The 16995-nt window shown below is 39.1% G+C and overlaps 1 protein-coding gene across 37 annotated transcripts in view; it reads right to left on the bottom strand.

Annotated features, from left to right (window-relative positions):
• DTNB (dystrobrevin beta) overlaps positions 1-16995 on the bottom strand; it is a 318860-nt gene that overhangs the window by 151874 nt on the left and 149991 nt on the right. For all 37 annotated transcript variants that reach the window (XM_074395059.1, XM_074395056.1, XM_074395051.1 and 34 more), the window contains one exon: positions 3054-3178. In XM_074395059.1, coding sequence (XP_074251160.1) covers positions 3054-3178 — 125 coding nt within the window. The remainder of the gene's footprint in view (positions 1-3053; positions 3179-16995) is intronic.

The following is a 16995-nucleotide window of genomic DNA, read 5'->3' on the forward strand; positions in this document are numbered from 1 at the left end:
CTCAAATAGCTATAGGAAAAAAGATATTACTAGTACTTTTTTTTTTTTTTTTTTGAGACGGAGTTTCGCTCTTGTTACCCAGGCTGGAGTGCAATGGCGCGATCTCGGCTCACCGCAACCTCCACCTCCTGGGTTCAGGCAATTCTCCTGCCTCAGCCTCCTGAGCAGCTGGGATTGCAGGCACGTGCCACCATGCCCAGCTAATTTTTGTATTTTTAGCAGAGACGGGGTTTCACCATGTTGACCAGGACGGTCTCGATCTCTTGACCTCATGATCCACCCGCCTCGGCCTCCCAAAGTGCTGGGATTACAGGCTTGAGCCACCGCGCCCGACCTACTTTTTGTAATAGCAATTACAAATGTCAAGAGAAATGAGAAACTAATATATGTAGACTTTTCTGGGGAAAAATTATAAAACTTTACTTAAAGGTATAAGAAGATATTTAAATAAACGCAAAGACACATTCATGGAATGAAAGCTTTAATATCATAAAGATGTCAATTCTCCGCAATTCAATCTTTAGAGTCAATGAATCTCCGATAAAAAAATCTCAACAAAATTTTACGAGGAACTCAATAAGATAAGTCTAAAATTTATATGAAAGTGCAAAGAGCAAATAATAGACAAGACACTCAGGAAAAAGTAGATTACTTAGTCCCTCATGGTAATTAAGACAGTGAGATATTGGCATAGGGATAGACAATTTGACCAAAGGAGCAGAATAAAGAACCCAGAAGCCAGCCTGCGCATATTTGCAAACTTCATTTTTGACAATGGTGGCATTGTAGTCAGTGGGGAAATGATGGATTACCTAATAAATGACCCTGAGACAAGTTATTATTCAGATGCAGAAAGCGAGGGGCTGGGGATGAGAATTGGATATTCTACATCACACCACACACAAAAATCCATTCCAAATGAATTAAAGACTTATGTGAAAGGGCCATCTTTAAAACCTAAAGAAAAAAATAAGGAGAAAGCCACTATAATGTTGGGGCAGGGAAAGATTTTTTTTTTTTTTTAATTCAACACGAAAAACACTAACCAAAAAGGAAAAGGGTTAACAGATTTAACAAAAAAGGGATTATAGGCAACAGATAAATTGTGCTATGGAACACTGTGTTGGGGTGGGAGACATCTTTTTTCCCAAGAACAAAAAGAAAGCAATGAGAAACCACAGGAAAAACAACAACAACTGTACAAGAAAATCAATCAGTTAACAAATCAACAACTGTACAACTTAATCAATCAGTTAACAAAATTGAATGACTTTCAGCAATCAATGGTAGGTACGAAAGAAGAGCCCAGTGAACTCCAATGAGAGAGTAACTGCACAAAAGGATCCACAGAATCGCAGCACACTATGTGACTCTGTAATGAAGGATACTAACTGTAAATGCCATTATTTGGTTTTCAACTATTAGATTTAACCCTTAATCAACCTCAGAAGACTTAGTTATGGTTATAGAAGAGAAGAGAAATATTATCAGCTTTGACAATATAAAAATAAGGGCACAGATGACAGACATTAGGAAGCAAAGGAAAAGTAAACAGAAAGTACTAATTTTCTCAGTTTACAAAGCAGAAGTCAAAAAGAAGTTATAAGAAATCGAGTTTTTAAAATATTATTTAAAATAAAAAAGGTAACCAACTTTAAAATGGTGATATAATTATGAAAAACAGGGATGCAGAGTCAGAAGTGAGGTTGACTTCTTATAGCACAAGTCAGTCAATAATGTCTACAACTGGCTGGGCAGAGTGGTTCACATCTGTAATACCAGCACTTTGGGAGGCTGAGGCAGGTAGATCACTTGAACCCAGGAGTTCAAGACCAGCCTGGGCAACATAGTGAAACACCATCTCTACTTAAAAATTTTTTTTAAATTAGCTGAGCATGGTGGCCTGAGCTTGTAGTCCCAGTTACTGGTGAGGCTGAAGTGGGAGGATCGCATTTGAACCTGGGAGGCGGAGGTTGCAGTGAGCCAAGATCACGCCACTGTGCACCAGCCTGGGTGACAAAGCAAGACCCTGTCTCAAAAAATAAGAAGAATGATAATAATGTCTGAAACTGATAAGTCAAGAAATGGTGCTCCCAACATATTATTTAGAAATATGGAGATAACTATTAGTAGATTTAAAACCCAAAGGACAGTGAAGTGAGGGAGGGTATGTTGCATTCATTATAAGGTCTTCTGTGTGACTGAATTTATAATTCACATGCATGGATTATTTTAATAGATGTAAAAAGATTTCTAAATACTTGAAAGAAAAAAGGAAAAAAGCACAAGATTCTCTAGAGCTCCTTTAGTTAAACTACCTTCCATCTGGCAGGTGAAAGAAAATGAATGCTCACTCCAACAGAAAAACCTCTAAACACCTGATAAAGATTCATGATCCAAAACCCTACCAAATTTATTCATCAGAGAAGCATAGTATCATCATTTAATTCAGAGTGAAGAAAGCAGTTTAGAAGCTGAATCTTATTCTTCACTGTTTCTCTTCCTCTCTTCTTTCCTCTTTCTGTTTCTCAACTTTCTTGTTCCCCTCTAGCTTTGCTTTATTAGCATGAATATTCAACTAAATATACATACGAAATACCAGTTTTATTTACAGAATATAGTCTTATGTTTCCTAATTTTCTCTCAATACAAAAAGAACAAGTTAAGTTGATTTTCATTTCCATGTTGTCTAAATTAATTTAAGTCTCGATGAGCATTACTGCTGCAGAGAAAAAGATTTCTACCACTGATTTAAGGAATGAACCCAAAACAACAAAAGGCAATGCAGCTAAAACCACAACAGTAATTACTCTTCAATGGACTCATGTTTCTGGAGACTGCCATATTACTCAGGCTTCAGGAATCAGGAGCTAGGTTTCCATGAGGTTACAGTGATTTACAGAGAAGAAAACTTGAAGTCTAAGTTCCCCCAATAGAAAGTAAAAATTCGAAAGTTGAATGTTCATGTTAAGTGATGTCTGGTTTTGATCCACAGAATTTCACAAGGCCCCCATTTCAGTGTGATTCACATCCACACCCAGGTATGTACTTACACTATATGTGCAAGGTCAAGTGGTTTCTCTGGTTGCTCAGGAAAAACAGGATGCGGGGGTTCTCTGGTGGGTACACACCCCAAAGATTTACTAATTGCATGGCTCAGCTTCTTTGCAGGAGATTTCTGTGTCAAAGCAGAAAATAATAAGGAATCAACTTTTCAAAAGAAAGGAACTTCAGAAAAAAACCTTGTGACAAGAGTGCAGAAAACATCTTTTCAAATACAAATCAAGATTCATTACAGTCAACATCACCGGACCCTGCAGAAAGGAACCTCCGGTTGTCCCAAGGTCACCTGTGGTCCTTCATTTCTGCAGTTCCTCCTTCATGTTTACAATAAAGTCACACTATCAAGCAATGTCAACTTTCCTTCTGGACATCTCTATGTACTCCTGGCAAGAACTACCTCTTTCGATGCTTCTGGATCATTTTTGCTAAAATGTAATGTTAATTCCCCGATCAGAGTCAGAACGTTTTGCTGGAGACCAGGTGCAGTGGCTCATGCTTGTAATCCCAATACTTTGAAAGGCCAAGGCGGGTGAATCGCCTGAGGTCAGAAGTTCGAGACCGGCCTGAACAACATGTTGAAACTACGTCTCTACTAAAAATACAACATTAGCTGGGTGTGGTGGTGGGTGCCTGTAATCCCAGGTATTTGGGAGGCTGAGGCAAGAAAATTGATTGAATCTGGGAGGCAGAGGATGCAGTGAGCCAAGATCATGCCATTTTACTTCAGCCTGGGCAACAAGAGCAAAACTCTGCCTCAAAAAAAAAAAAAAGAAAGAAAGAAAGAAAGAAAAAAAAACCTTTTTGATGGGCTACAATACTAAAAGGCTAAGAGTACATAGCTTATGGATGTTAGCAGATTAGCTAACTAAGTCACATCCCCAAGATGTTAGGATATTCCCAAATAAACATGAGGCAGAACACTTGATATTAAGGGTCAGGTTATGTAGTCAGGTACAGAGTACGTTCACAATACACAGGCAGTATCAGACCCAGGGCTCTATATTATGATATATGATGCTACAAAAATAAGTTGGCATACCAATACATTTTTCTGGAAGGTAGAATAATACACACCAAAGACTACCAAGTCTAAGATTTAATCATAAATATGCACAAAAATAAACAATATGGAACACTCACTTCTAAAACCCATATTTAAGGAAGCACCTTTTATACAGATTATACTGTCCAGACAATTCCTCTAAAATAACACTGTTATCTGAGATTTTCTTGGCAGGATATTAACTGTAAAAAAGTTTAGATATTTCATCCTGATGCCTCTGCAGTTTATTACCATATGTGCCACTTTAATCGGAAAATAAAACATGGTTGCAGCTGTCTGCTTCATCAATACCACATCCCCACTAGACTTCTATATGCTGCTTATTCTAGTATTTTAACACAAAATAAACAAAAATCTGTTTGCCTGTAAGACCATATAGGCCCAGTTAATGAATATTTATTTATAATAAAGACTGAATTATACAATTTCTTCAGAAACTTCATGTATTGGCTCCAAATCACCTACTACTATTCCCTTCAACACATTCAATTCTGGGAAAAGTTGGTCAGGCACAGGGGCTCACTCCTGTAATCCCAGCACTTTGGAAAGCCAAGGCAGGTAGATTGCTTGAGCCCAGGAATTTGAGATCAGCCTAAGCAAATGGTGAAACCCCATCTCTAAAAAAAACTACCAAAAAACATTAGGTGGTGCGGTGGCATGCACCTGTAATCCCCGAGACTTGGGAAGCTGAGGTGGGAGGATCCCTTGAGCCTGGGCTGTCGAGGCTGCAGTGAGCAAAGACTGCACCAACTGCACTCCAGCCTGGGTGACAGAGTGAGACCCCATCTCAGAAAGAGAGAAAAGAAAAGAACATTCTGGGAAAGGTCTAGATGTAACCGAATTTCCTTAAAAGTATATACAGCAAAACACAGCGGAAATTCTGAACTTCTCCCCAACTTCTTTCCATTTTCTTTTTGCCCAAGAAGAAGTCGTGATGTGACGCTGATTCTTCCCCCACTAATCCAGTTTCTGCACTGCCCCCAGAGATCGTGTCACTCTTCTGCTTAATATCCTTCAAAGGCTGATAGTCACATACAGAATGAGATCTACAAAAATGTCTCATTTTCCATACAAAAGCTTTCATACTTGACTCCTGCCTCTCTCTTTCCACTTCCCACTCACCTAAGTGATGAGCTGCTCACAGTTAACTCAAAATACACTGTGTTCTTTTAGGTCTCTGTATTTTGGCACATGCCTTTCCCAGGTCTCCCCTTCCCAATCTATCTTTCCATAAATTTTCTGCTCTCCTCTCAAGCCTGCTGGTCAGCAACCCTTCCTCTGTGAAGACTTTCCTCACTGCTCCATATGACAGCAAGTGCCTTTCCAGGCTCCCATTTACCTGTACCTATTTCCACTGTTGCACCTTACCATGCTCTACTGCAATTTTTAATTTGTTTGTCCATCTGTGTTTTACTAGTGCTTCTGAGGGGTAGGATCTACATCTTATTCATCTTTGTATTTTCAGAACCTGTCCTATAATAGAATGTGTATTTGAACAAATTATTTACCTTGATTAATTTTCCAGATTGCTTTTACCTACCTAGTAAAACCACATATATCTTTTTTTTTTTTTTGAGAACTACAAGTAAAGGCAATCAGAGAACATCAAAGAGAGCACCTTACCTCACCTTTATAATGAAACACTACATCTGTCATCGATGTATTAATTTCATGATTTTTTGCTCTATCTGCCATTAATTCATGCAATGTATTCGAAATGTATTATCACACAGACTACTTGAGCTCTATCCTAAAAATAATAGCCATGAAACAGAAAGGTAAATTCAATACATCAAGATGAATTCCAAATAATTAAAGCACATCAAGAGAAGCTTGGTATGTATGGGAAGGAAAAAAAAAAAAAGGAAATAAACACATGTAATCACACTATTAGCTAAAGTCTAGGAAAAAAACAAAAAAGATATTACCCTGAAAATTTTAATTCTATGTACCCAATTAGGTTGTCTAAATACATAAATAAGTGATTTCCTTAAGAGATCTCAAGGTGATTATGACTTGGGCCTGAAGTGAATTTTGATAATAGTTAGTTTAGGAGGCTACTATTCACAAAGTCTCTAAAGCAAGAGTTTGAAAAGTGTGGTAAGTCTCAAGACAGGAGCATTAGCTCTTCTGTCCAGTCAGCCCTTAGGATGAGGCCCCAGAATTGAGAGTCGATGACTAAAAATTTCAGGAAGCTAGGAGGGAGCGAGGGCAGAGGAACAGCACTACAGGTACAGTCTCCTACACTTCCTCTAAGCACCTATATCAGAGATGCTGTTTGAGGTCTCTGTACTTTCTCCCAACTTGCACTCTAAAACTGATTTAATGGAGATGTCTTAACTTAGAAAGTTAAATCTCCTCTAAATACTATTAGGCAATTATTTCAAATAGGATATTGTATTTTCAACACCCTAATCCACTTTACCTAATTTCAAAATATGTCCCATTCTCTCTTAAAAATACTACAAGGTTATATTTTAAAAATATACGAGGATGGGCATGCTGGCTCACACCTGTAAAGCCATCACTTTGGGAGGTCAAGGTGGGAGGATCACTTGAGGCCAGGAGTTTGTGACTAGCCTGGGCAACACAGCAAGGCTCCATCTCAAAAACAAACAAACAAACAAACAAAACCATTAGCTATGTGTGATGGCATATACCTGTAGTCCTAGCCTCTCAGGAGGCTGAGGTGAGAGGATCACTTGAGTCCACGAGCATGAGGCTGTGGTGAGCTACAATAGTCCCACTGTATTCCAGCCTAGGTGACAGATTGAGACCCTCTCTCTAAATATACATATATACACACACCAAAGAGTATAAAATGTCTATGTACAGTTTTAAAAGTTATTAAACAAACACCTACCTATTCACTATTCTGCCTGTGATACAGAACATTAGTCACTCTGAAGACTCGTGATGGGCCCTTATCCTAATACTATATCCACTCCCACTCTGCCTCCTCCTCTCCTGATAATCACTATCCTGGATTGTATATTAATCATATCTTTATTATCTTACCAACTATGTATAAATAATACATTGTTTAGATACATCTAAAACCTGTATAGCCCTATATATATTCTTCTAAACTTGCTTTTTTCACTCAGCTACATTATAATTTATCCATTTTGATGGATGTAATTCCAATTTATTCATTTTTTTCACTGCTTGATGGTATTTCATTGCTTAATTACATTGGAATTTATATATCCATTCCACTGCTGATGTATATTTGGAGTGTTTCCATGTTTTCCACTCATTTGCAGTGCTGGTATAACTTTCTTGTCCATGTCTCTTAGTGGCCATGTATAAGAATTTTGTAACAGTGGAATTATTGGCTCATAGGGTTATGCACATTCAATTTTACTAAGCACTGCCAACTTGTTTTTACAAAGTGGTTACACTAATTTCCACTCTCATCAGCTGTGTAAGGTTCCTTAAACTCCACATTCTGGCCAGCTTTGTTATTGCCAGACATTTTAACATTTGCCAAGCTAGTGGGTGATGAATGGTATTGTGGTTTTAAATTACAATTCCCTGGTTATTAAAAAGATTGAGTCTCTTTTCCTATGTTTATGGGCCATTTGCGTTTCTTCTTCTGTGAAATGTCTGTTCCTATCTTTGTCATAGGGTTGCAATGGATTGCATTTTTTTTAAAAACTGATTTGTAAGAGTTCTTTATGCTTTTTGTATTTTTAATCCTAGGAAAGTTCTAGCTCACAACTCCTATTTTGAAGCTTGTTTCTCACTCTACTATGTTTTTGATGAACATCTTTAATAACAGCAGTCCCAATTTAGTGATTTTTTTTCCTCTATATTTTGTGCTTTTTGTACCTTAAGAAATATTTCCCTCCCCAAGGCTACAAGGTATACTCCCACATTGCCATCTAAAGTTTTATAGTTTTTACTTTTTAGATTTAAGTTTGAATCTACTTAGAAATAATGTCTTGATAAGTATGAGGAAATAATCCAATTTCGTCCTACACTTACTACTTATATTTATCATTTAATAGTCCATTATTTAATAAATGGACTATTATTACATACATTCCTGCTGGATATATATTCTATTTCTATCCCTATAACACCACCAGTGATTTTATGACTATAGCTGCCTCCTATCTTTTCAGGAAGTCTAAGTGCCCCAGACATACATTCTTCTTTGAGGGTGTCTTATCTTTGGCTCTTTGCACTTTCCACTTTAAGTTTTAGAATCAGTTTGTCATTTACCACCAAAAAAATCCTGTTGGGATTTCAATGTGAACTGATCAAATCTATGGATAATTCTAGAGAGAAGTCACATCTTTGCATACTGACCATGTCTTTCCATGAATATGTTCGTTTCTCCATGTATTCAAATCTTCTTTAATGTCTTTCAAACAGTTTCAAATTCTCCTCCATAAAGGATTTGTATGTCTGTTATTATTCCTAGGTATTTTACAAATAGGTTTTGTATATTAGCAACTCTGTTCTTTTTTATAAGTTGTGATAAGATATACATAGCATAATATTTACCACTGCAATCATATTATTATTATTGTTTTAGAGATAGGGTCTCGCTGTTGCCCAGGCTGGAGTGCATGTTGCTCAATCATTTAAAAATGTACAGGTCAAGCAGGGTACGGTGGCTCAAGCCTGTAATCCCAGCACTTTGGGAGGCCAAGGCAGGTGGATCACCTGAGGTCAGGAGTTCAAGACCAGCCTGGTCAACATGGTGAAACCCAATCTCTACTAAAAATACAAAAAATTAGCTGGGCATCGTGGTGGCAGGGCTGTAATCCCAGCTACTTGGGAGGCTGAGGCAGGAGAATTGCTTCAACCTGCAAGGCGGAGGTTGCAGTGAGCTACACTCCAGCCTAGGTAACAGCAAGACCACATCTCAAAAAAAAAAAAAAAAAAGGTACAGCTCAGTAGGGTGAAGTATATTCACATTGTTGTGCAACCAATTTCAGGAATATTTTCATCTTGTAGAACCAAAACTATACGCTCATTAAACAAATGCCCTTTTCCCCTTCCTTCCAGCCCCTGAAAACCACCAATGAACATGTAGAATGCTTCCGCCCCTTGAGTATCATGAATAGCATTGCTATGAACATAGGTGTACAAACATCTCTTTGAGACCCTGCTTTCAATACTTTTGCTTATATATCCATAAGTGGAATTGCTGGATTATATGATAGTTTTTTTTTTTTAACTTTTTGAGGAACCACCGTACTACTTTCCACAAAAGTTGCACCATTTTAAATTCCACCAATAGTGCACAATGGGTACAATTTCTTAGGGTTGCCACTAAAATGCTGAATAAAAGTGAAGATGGCAAGCCTTCTTGTTTTGTTTTCAATCTTAAATCTTTTCAACCTTTTGCCCGTAAATATAAGAGATGCTATCAGATTTTACAAGTACTTTACATTAGGTTAAGGGAGTTTCTCCTATCCATAGATTGCTAAGGTTTTTGTTGTTGTTCTGTGTGTGTTTAAATTATCAATAGATGTTGGGTTTTTTGTTTTTTGTTTTGAGGCTGAGTCTCAGTCAATTCCCAGGCTGGAGTGCAGTGACTCGATCTCAGCTCACTGCAACCTCCACCTCCTGCAACAGATTCACCTGCCTCAGCCTCACTGTGCCCAGACTAGATCTTGGGTTTTATTAAATATTTTATATGAGTCTTTCAAGATAGCTATAAGGATTTAATCCATCAATCTATGAATGTGATAAATTATAAGAATATACCCTTGATTGATGAATAAAACCAGTATAGTCACAATATATTATTTTTCCTAAACACTGCTGAATTTTCTATTTTCTTCATATTTTCGTTTATGCTTGTAAGAAAAAAATGGCTTGTAATTTTCCTTTTCTTGCTGACTTTTAAGACTTTGGTATCAAGGTTATTCTAGCCTCAAAAATAAAATTGGGAATGCTCATTATTTCTTAAAGAATCTGGAAATTTTTTTTTTTTTTTTTTTTTTTTTTTGAGACGGAGTTTCGCTCGTTACCCAGGCTGGAGTGCAATGGCGCGATCTCGGCTCACTGCAACCTCTGCCTCCTGGGTTCGAGCAATTCTCCTGCCTCAGCCTCCCGAGTAGCTGAGACTACAGGTGTGCACCACCATGCCCAGCTAATTTTTGTATTTTTAGTAGAGATGGGGTTTCACCATGTTGACCAGAATGGTCTCGATCTCTTGACCTCGTGATCCACCAGCCTCGGCCTCCCAAAGTGCTGGGATTACAGGCATGAGCCACTGTGCCCGGCCCAATTTTTGTATTTTTAGTAGAGACAGGGTTTCAACATATTGGCTAGGCTGGTCACCAACTCTTAACCTCAAGTGATCTGCCCACCTCAGCCTCCCAAAGTGCTGGGATTACAGGCATGAACTACTATGCCTGGCTGAGACAGATTTTTTAAAAATATTTGACAATTGTCGCTTTTTATCTAGAAAATTTAATTAATTTACTGATTGGTAATATATTTTTATTCATTTTTTATGGCTTATTACGTCATTACTTGTTTCATCTTTTTCCTTTTTGTCCTTTTCAGGTTTTATTTTTCTCAGTTTCCTCTTTTGGAAATTTGCTCTTTGCTTTTACTCTTCTGGCAGCTGCTTTTGTTGTTGTTGTTAAATGAAAGCAACATGTATTGAGAACTTAAGTGTCAGGGATTTGGCGGGTGCTTTTCATTTAACCCTCAAAATAGTCTTGCGATCAGATCTTCACACATAAAACTCGGTGTAAAAATTAAGGCTGATATCACTAGGTCTGTCATTTGTTTCGTGATACAAACAGCCCATCAACAGGTGAAATTACTCAGAGAAAGAACAGCTGGCAACTGGGAGGGACAGCTAAGAGCAGTGAAGCATTCTCACGAGAAACTAGAAAGAAACAGACACCCACAGCGCAGCATGGGGATGCGGAGTACCACCCTGGGGACTCGGGGGTGGGAGGGTCATGAAGGTGTGTTAGGGCGGGGACACGGTGTCCAACTGAAGGGCAGATTCCAAAGTGGGCAGCAGGAGGCGACTCACTATAACAGTTTCACATGTGTTCCTGTGCCAGGGGCTGAGGCTTGTTTTCCTCAGATAACCATGAACCAGGCACTGAGATACTATGAAAAACTTTTTTCTTGAGCGCAGATCACTGTGTTTCAATCAGCCTCAAGCTAATTCCTTGTACAGCACAATCTTCAGCTCAGGGTACATGCTGACAGGCCCAGACATTGGGAGCATAACAGCCGAATGGAAAAAGCTCAGGATTGGTGCCTTTGAGGCCATTCCTGTCATTTCACTTCCAATTACTCTCTCTTTCTGAGTACATCATCCTGAGCTCCAAGCCACGCCGTCTGAGGGGATCCAAGCAGAAAAATATCCCCCAGTGGCAGACTCTTGGTCCAAAGCCTGCTAAATCCTCAGACAAGTCAGGAACTTTCTCTATTTTAACATGAACACTTACCACAATCTTAATCAACATCTCTAATCTCACCTAGTAACTCAAGTCCCTTAAACTTAATTATGCCTCAACCAGTTTCATGTCATAGTTGTTTAGTACTTCAGCTGCACCTCATCATAAGCTCACCAAATTAGTCATTAATTATACCTAGTGCTTAAAGTGATCCATGTTTATCAATTCCACTTTGCACTATTTCTTCTTTCTTGCCTCAAATTATTTTTTGCTTGAAGGATATCCTTTATTAATTTCTTCAGCAATGTTTTGTTAGTGACAAGCTCCTTGAGGCTTTTTTTGGAAAAATATCTTTATTTCTTCTTGCTCTTGAATAGTTAGCTGGGTAAAGAATTCCGGATTGATCTTTTTCATTCTACGCTTTATATCCTTCACTTGCTTTTTACACTTTCCATCTCCTTTTATCTATGTTCAGCACTCTGTATTCTGACTAATTTCATCAGATCTTTTTTTTTTTTTTTTTTTTTTGAGATGGTGTTTCGCTGTCGTTACCCAGGCTGGAGTGCAATGGCACAATCTCGGCTCACCACAACCTCCGCCTCCTGGGTTCAAGCAATTCTCCTGCCTCAGCCTCCCGAGTAGCTGGGACTACAGGCGTGCACCACTCATGCCCGGCTAATTTTTGTATTTTTAGTAGAGACGGGGTTTCACCTTGCCGACCAAGATGGTCTCGATCTCTTGACCTCGTGATCCACCCGCCTCGGCCTCCCAGAGTGCTGGGATTATAGGCGTGAGCCACCGCGCCCGGCCCAATTTCATCAGATCTAATTCTCATTCCCTAATTTTCCCTCTAATGGTCCCTAACTTTCTATTTAACCCCTCAATTGAGCTTAACTTTAATATTTTTGAGTTCTGAAAGTTCAATTTGGCCTTTCTTCATGTCAGCTTGTCCCTTTTAACAATGCCACTATTCCTAATTTCACTTAACTTTTTGAACATGCCATTTCTAAAGTTCTTGGCATGCTAAACCTATCTGTTGTTTGTTTGCTGATTCTCCCTCATAGTACACTGTTTTGTGATTGGGTTTGTAATTTTTGATAATAAGCTCACCTTTAGCAGGAGTTTTTTTCCGCATGGGAGTCCCATTTGAACTGAGCTATAGAAGTGAATGGTGCCAGGCGCCGTGGCTCACGCCTGTAATCCAAGCATTTTGGAGGCCAAGGTGGGCGGATCACCTGAGGTCGGGAGTTCAAGACCAGCCTGACCAACATGGTAAAACCCCACCTTTAAAAAAAAAAAAAAAAAAAAGAAGTGAATGCCTACAGAGGCATTTGTGTGTGTGTGTGTGTGTGTGTGTGTGTGTGTGTGTGTGTGTGTGTGTTTGTGGGGGGGGGGGCGCGAGTGGTGCTATCCAACAGAACTTTAAGGGATGATGAAGACATGCTACATCTGCATTGTCCAATATGGAAGCCACTAGCCCCATGCGGTTACTGAACACTAGAAATGCTGCTACTGTGCCTAAGAAACTTTATTTATTTATTTATCCATTTGTTATTTATTTTTGAGACAGAGTCTTGCTCTGTCGCCCAGGCTGGAGTACAGTGGCATAATCTCAGCTCACTGCCGCCTCCACCTCCTTGGTTCAAGCAATTCTCCTGCCTCAGCCTACCGAGTGGCTGGGACTACAGGCATGTGCCACTGTGCCTGGCTAATTTCTGTATTTTCAGTAGAAATAAGCTTTCACCATGCTGGCCAGGCTGGTCTGGTACTACTGACCCCAAGTGATTGGCCCACCTCAGCCCCCACAAAGTGCTGGGATTACAGGCATGAGTCACTGTGCCCAGCTAGAAACTTAATTTTCAACTTGTGAACCCTGAAAGAGCCAATCCTTCAAGGTGGATTCTGAGTGGTGAATGGCCTAAATTCAAATAGAGCCAAAACAGCCATTTGCCAACTAGCGGTCACACACATACTCTGCTTCCCAGTAAACCCTATGTTTATCTAACATTGGGACTTTCATAATTGTCTGTTCCTACATGAGGCAATAGACTATCTCTTGCATCAACCAATCAGAACTCAGCAAACATCAACCAATCAGTACTAAGCAAATTTGCAACTTTCATTTGCATAAGTGGACCAGAGTAGGAACCTGGACAGGAACTTTCTCTGTAATAGACAACTCCTCTTTTGCTTCTCTCAGCAGGTACCTTCATTCTGTACCAAAGGCCGCATCTCCCTAGTTTGCACTGGAATAAAACCTCTTTAATCTAAACTTTTCAGAAAACTTTCAGTCACAAATTTTAACTAATTTAAACTTGTACTTAACGCTTTGGCTCGAAAAGATTATTACTTTAGTTTTTCAAGGTACACTTGGGAGGTTTTTTTTCCCCAGACACTGCCCTGGCTGCTGCATGTTTTTTGTACCTTCTCTGGGCAGTGGAATTTTTCTAGCTCCTCTTTCTTTTTTTTTTTTTTTATTGAGACGGAGTTTCGCTCTTGTTACCCAGGCTGGAGTGCAATGGCATGATCTTGGCTCACCGCAACCTCCGCCTCCTGGGTTCAGGCAGTTCTCCTGCCTCAGCCTCCTGAGTAGCTGGGACTACAGGCACGTGCCACCATGCCCAGCTAGTTTTTTGTATTTTTAGTAGAGACGGGGTTTCACCATGTTGACCAGGATGGTCTCGATCTCTCGACCTTGTGATCCACCCGCCTCGGCCTCCCAAAGTGCTGGGATTACAGGCTTGGGCCACCGCGCTCGGCCGCTCCTCTTTCTTAAGGAGGCAGCTCTTCTAAAGTTCTGGCCTTTACAGAAATATTAGTTCTACTTACTTTAAGTGAATCAAGACACATTTCCTTCGTTGTGGGGACACTAAACCCTAACCTCTGGGGCTAAATCCAGGATCCAATCTGATAGATCCCTGGAACACCACAGTGTGAGGTTTAATCCTGATAGCCAGGGCTTCCTCTGACTTTTAGTCAAGCTAAATTCTGCATTTCAATTGTTGTTATATTTAATCCAGCATGCCTGTCTCCGTCATTGGAGAAAGGAGATTACAATTAGCTTAGTTTACCATGTTGCTGGAGTCAGCAGTCAGGTTGGTGCAACAGGATAGGACAGATCTTCTAGTCTTTTTTTCTTTTTGGAGACAGAATCTTGCTCTGTTGCCCATGCTGGAGGTGGTGCAATCAGGGCTCACTATAGCCTTGGCCTCTTGGCCTCAAGCAGTCCTCCCACCTCAGCCTTCTGAGTAGCTAGGATGAAAGGCACACACCACTGTGCCAGGTTAATTCTTTTTTTTTTTTTTTTTTTTTTTTTTTTTTTGTAGAGACAGGATCTTTCGTTGTTGCCCAGGCTGGTCTTAAACTTCTGGCCTCAAGTGATCCTCCTGCTTCGACCTCCCAGAGTGCTGGGATTATAGCAATGAGCCACCACACCTAGCCTGAATTTCCATTCAATTATCTTAAATGGGAGTTGAATTATTCTTGCATTTCCAGGATAAGTGTGACTTGATAATGCTCAAATTAATTTACTAATTTTTTAATGTAGAAATTTTACACCTGTATTTTTTTTTTTTAAATCTACTGCTAAGAGTCAGGCACCTGTATTCTTTCTTTTCTTTCTTTTTTTTTTTTTGAGACAAAGTTTTGCTCCTGTTGCCCAGGCAAGAGTGCAATGGTGTGATCTCAGCTCACTGCAACCTCCGCCTCCTGGGTTCAAGCAACTCTCCTGCCTCAGCCTCCAGAGTAGCTGGTATTACAGTTGCCCACCACGACAGCCAGCTAATTTTTGTGTTCTAGTAGAGATGAGGTTTCACCATGTTGCTCAGGCTGGTCTCGAACTCCTGACCTCAGGTGATCCACCCACCTCGACTTGTATTCTTAAGTGTGGACAGCTTGTAGTTTTCTTTTTGGTGCTGTCCTTGCTGTTTAGGGGTGACGGTTATGCTGGTCTAGTAAAATTGGATGGATGCATTCCAATTTTGTACTCTGGAATGGTATACATAAAATGAAAATTATCTGTTGCTTGAAGATTTGAGAGAACTCACCTGTTAAATAGTCTAGGCTTGATGCTTTCTTTGGAATGTAGATTTTTGATTCTCATTCTAATATTTTTAACTTGTTTGCTAACTATTAAGATTTTCTACTTATTTTACCAAATTTGGTAGTATCTATTTTCTTAAAAAATTATACAATGAATTTAGATCTTCCAGTTTATTAGCATAAAGTTGTTCATAGTATTTTCTTATAATTACAAAAAGCAAAACTGTCTGTACCCCATATCACTATTTCTGAAATTGTTTGTACTTTAAAGAAATTACATTAGTCAATAAATTAGACCTATTTTACTATTTTTTTGAAACAACCATCTTTTTGTTATCCTGATCAAGTTTCTTATTTCTATTTCAATAATTTTTTAAGTTCATGTTTATTACTCTCTTCTACTTCAGATTTATTAGTACTTCTTTCAGTTTCAGAGTACTGAAATCTAGGTTCCTTTATTTTCAATCTTTTCTTTCCTAGAAAGTACATGTAAGGTTTTAATTTTGCATCGAGCATCATTTGAGATGCAAGGCATAGGTTTAGGTATATTGTGCTTTTCCAGTCATTTAATTTTGTTAATTTTGATTATGAATTCTTGTTATTCCGTGAGGTTAGAAGTTTATATTCTTTTTAAATTCAAGATGTGTACTAAGGTTATTTTTTTTTTTTCTTTCTGTTGTTGATTTGAAATTTCACTGCATTGTGGTCAGGGAGGCTTCTTCCTAAGAACAGAAGGAGGTGAGGGAGTGAGGCACGTGGACATCTGGGGAATGAGCTCTCCAGGCAAAAAGAAGAGAAAGTGCAAGGCCCTAAAATGCAAGTTTGCCTGGCGTGTTGAAGGAAAGGCAAGATGTGAGTGCAGTGTGCCTGGAGTGGAGCAAGGAAGAGTGGGGCAGAAGATGAGCTGAGAGGTAAGGGGGTCAGGTGGGCTAGTGCCTTGTATACCACTGTGAGGACTATGGCTTTTACCCTGATGAGATGAGACACTCTTGGAGTGCATCCAGCAGCTAAGGATCTGAGGTTTTTAGCAGAACCATTCTGGCTGCTATATTTAGAACCGACTGAAGGGAAAAGGACAGAACTGGGGCCATCACGCAGAAAGTCTCTGTAACAATTACGTATGTATATGTTTGTCATACACATAAATACATACATACACCCACAAACATGCAGTGTTACTAAGAGCAGGATAAACAGGCTTGTGCTGATACCAATTCCTGATAAATTTTACTTTCTAGCATTTGAACCTCCCTTGGTCCATCCCAATGTTGCCTGCCTTGAGTTGTTTTATATTAATATTTTGTAAAATCATAATATTTGTAATATTTATTGTTAACTGTATCCTCTAACATAGCACATAAGTGGTTACTATTGTTTTCTTAAATCTGAGTTTTTATCTTTTAAGTAGATGAGTTTAATTTTTTCCATTTGTTTTGA

This window comes from Saimiri boliviensis, chromosome 1, assembly GCF_048565385.1.
Source record: "Saimiri boliviensis isolate mSaiBol1 chromosome 1, mSaiBol1.pri, whole genome shotgun sequence".
Taxonomy (NCBI): Eukaryota; Metazoa; Chordata; class Mammalia; order Primates; family Cebidae; genus Saimiri; species Saimiri boliviensis.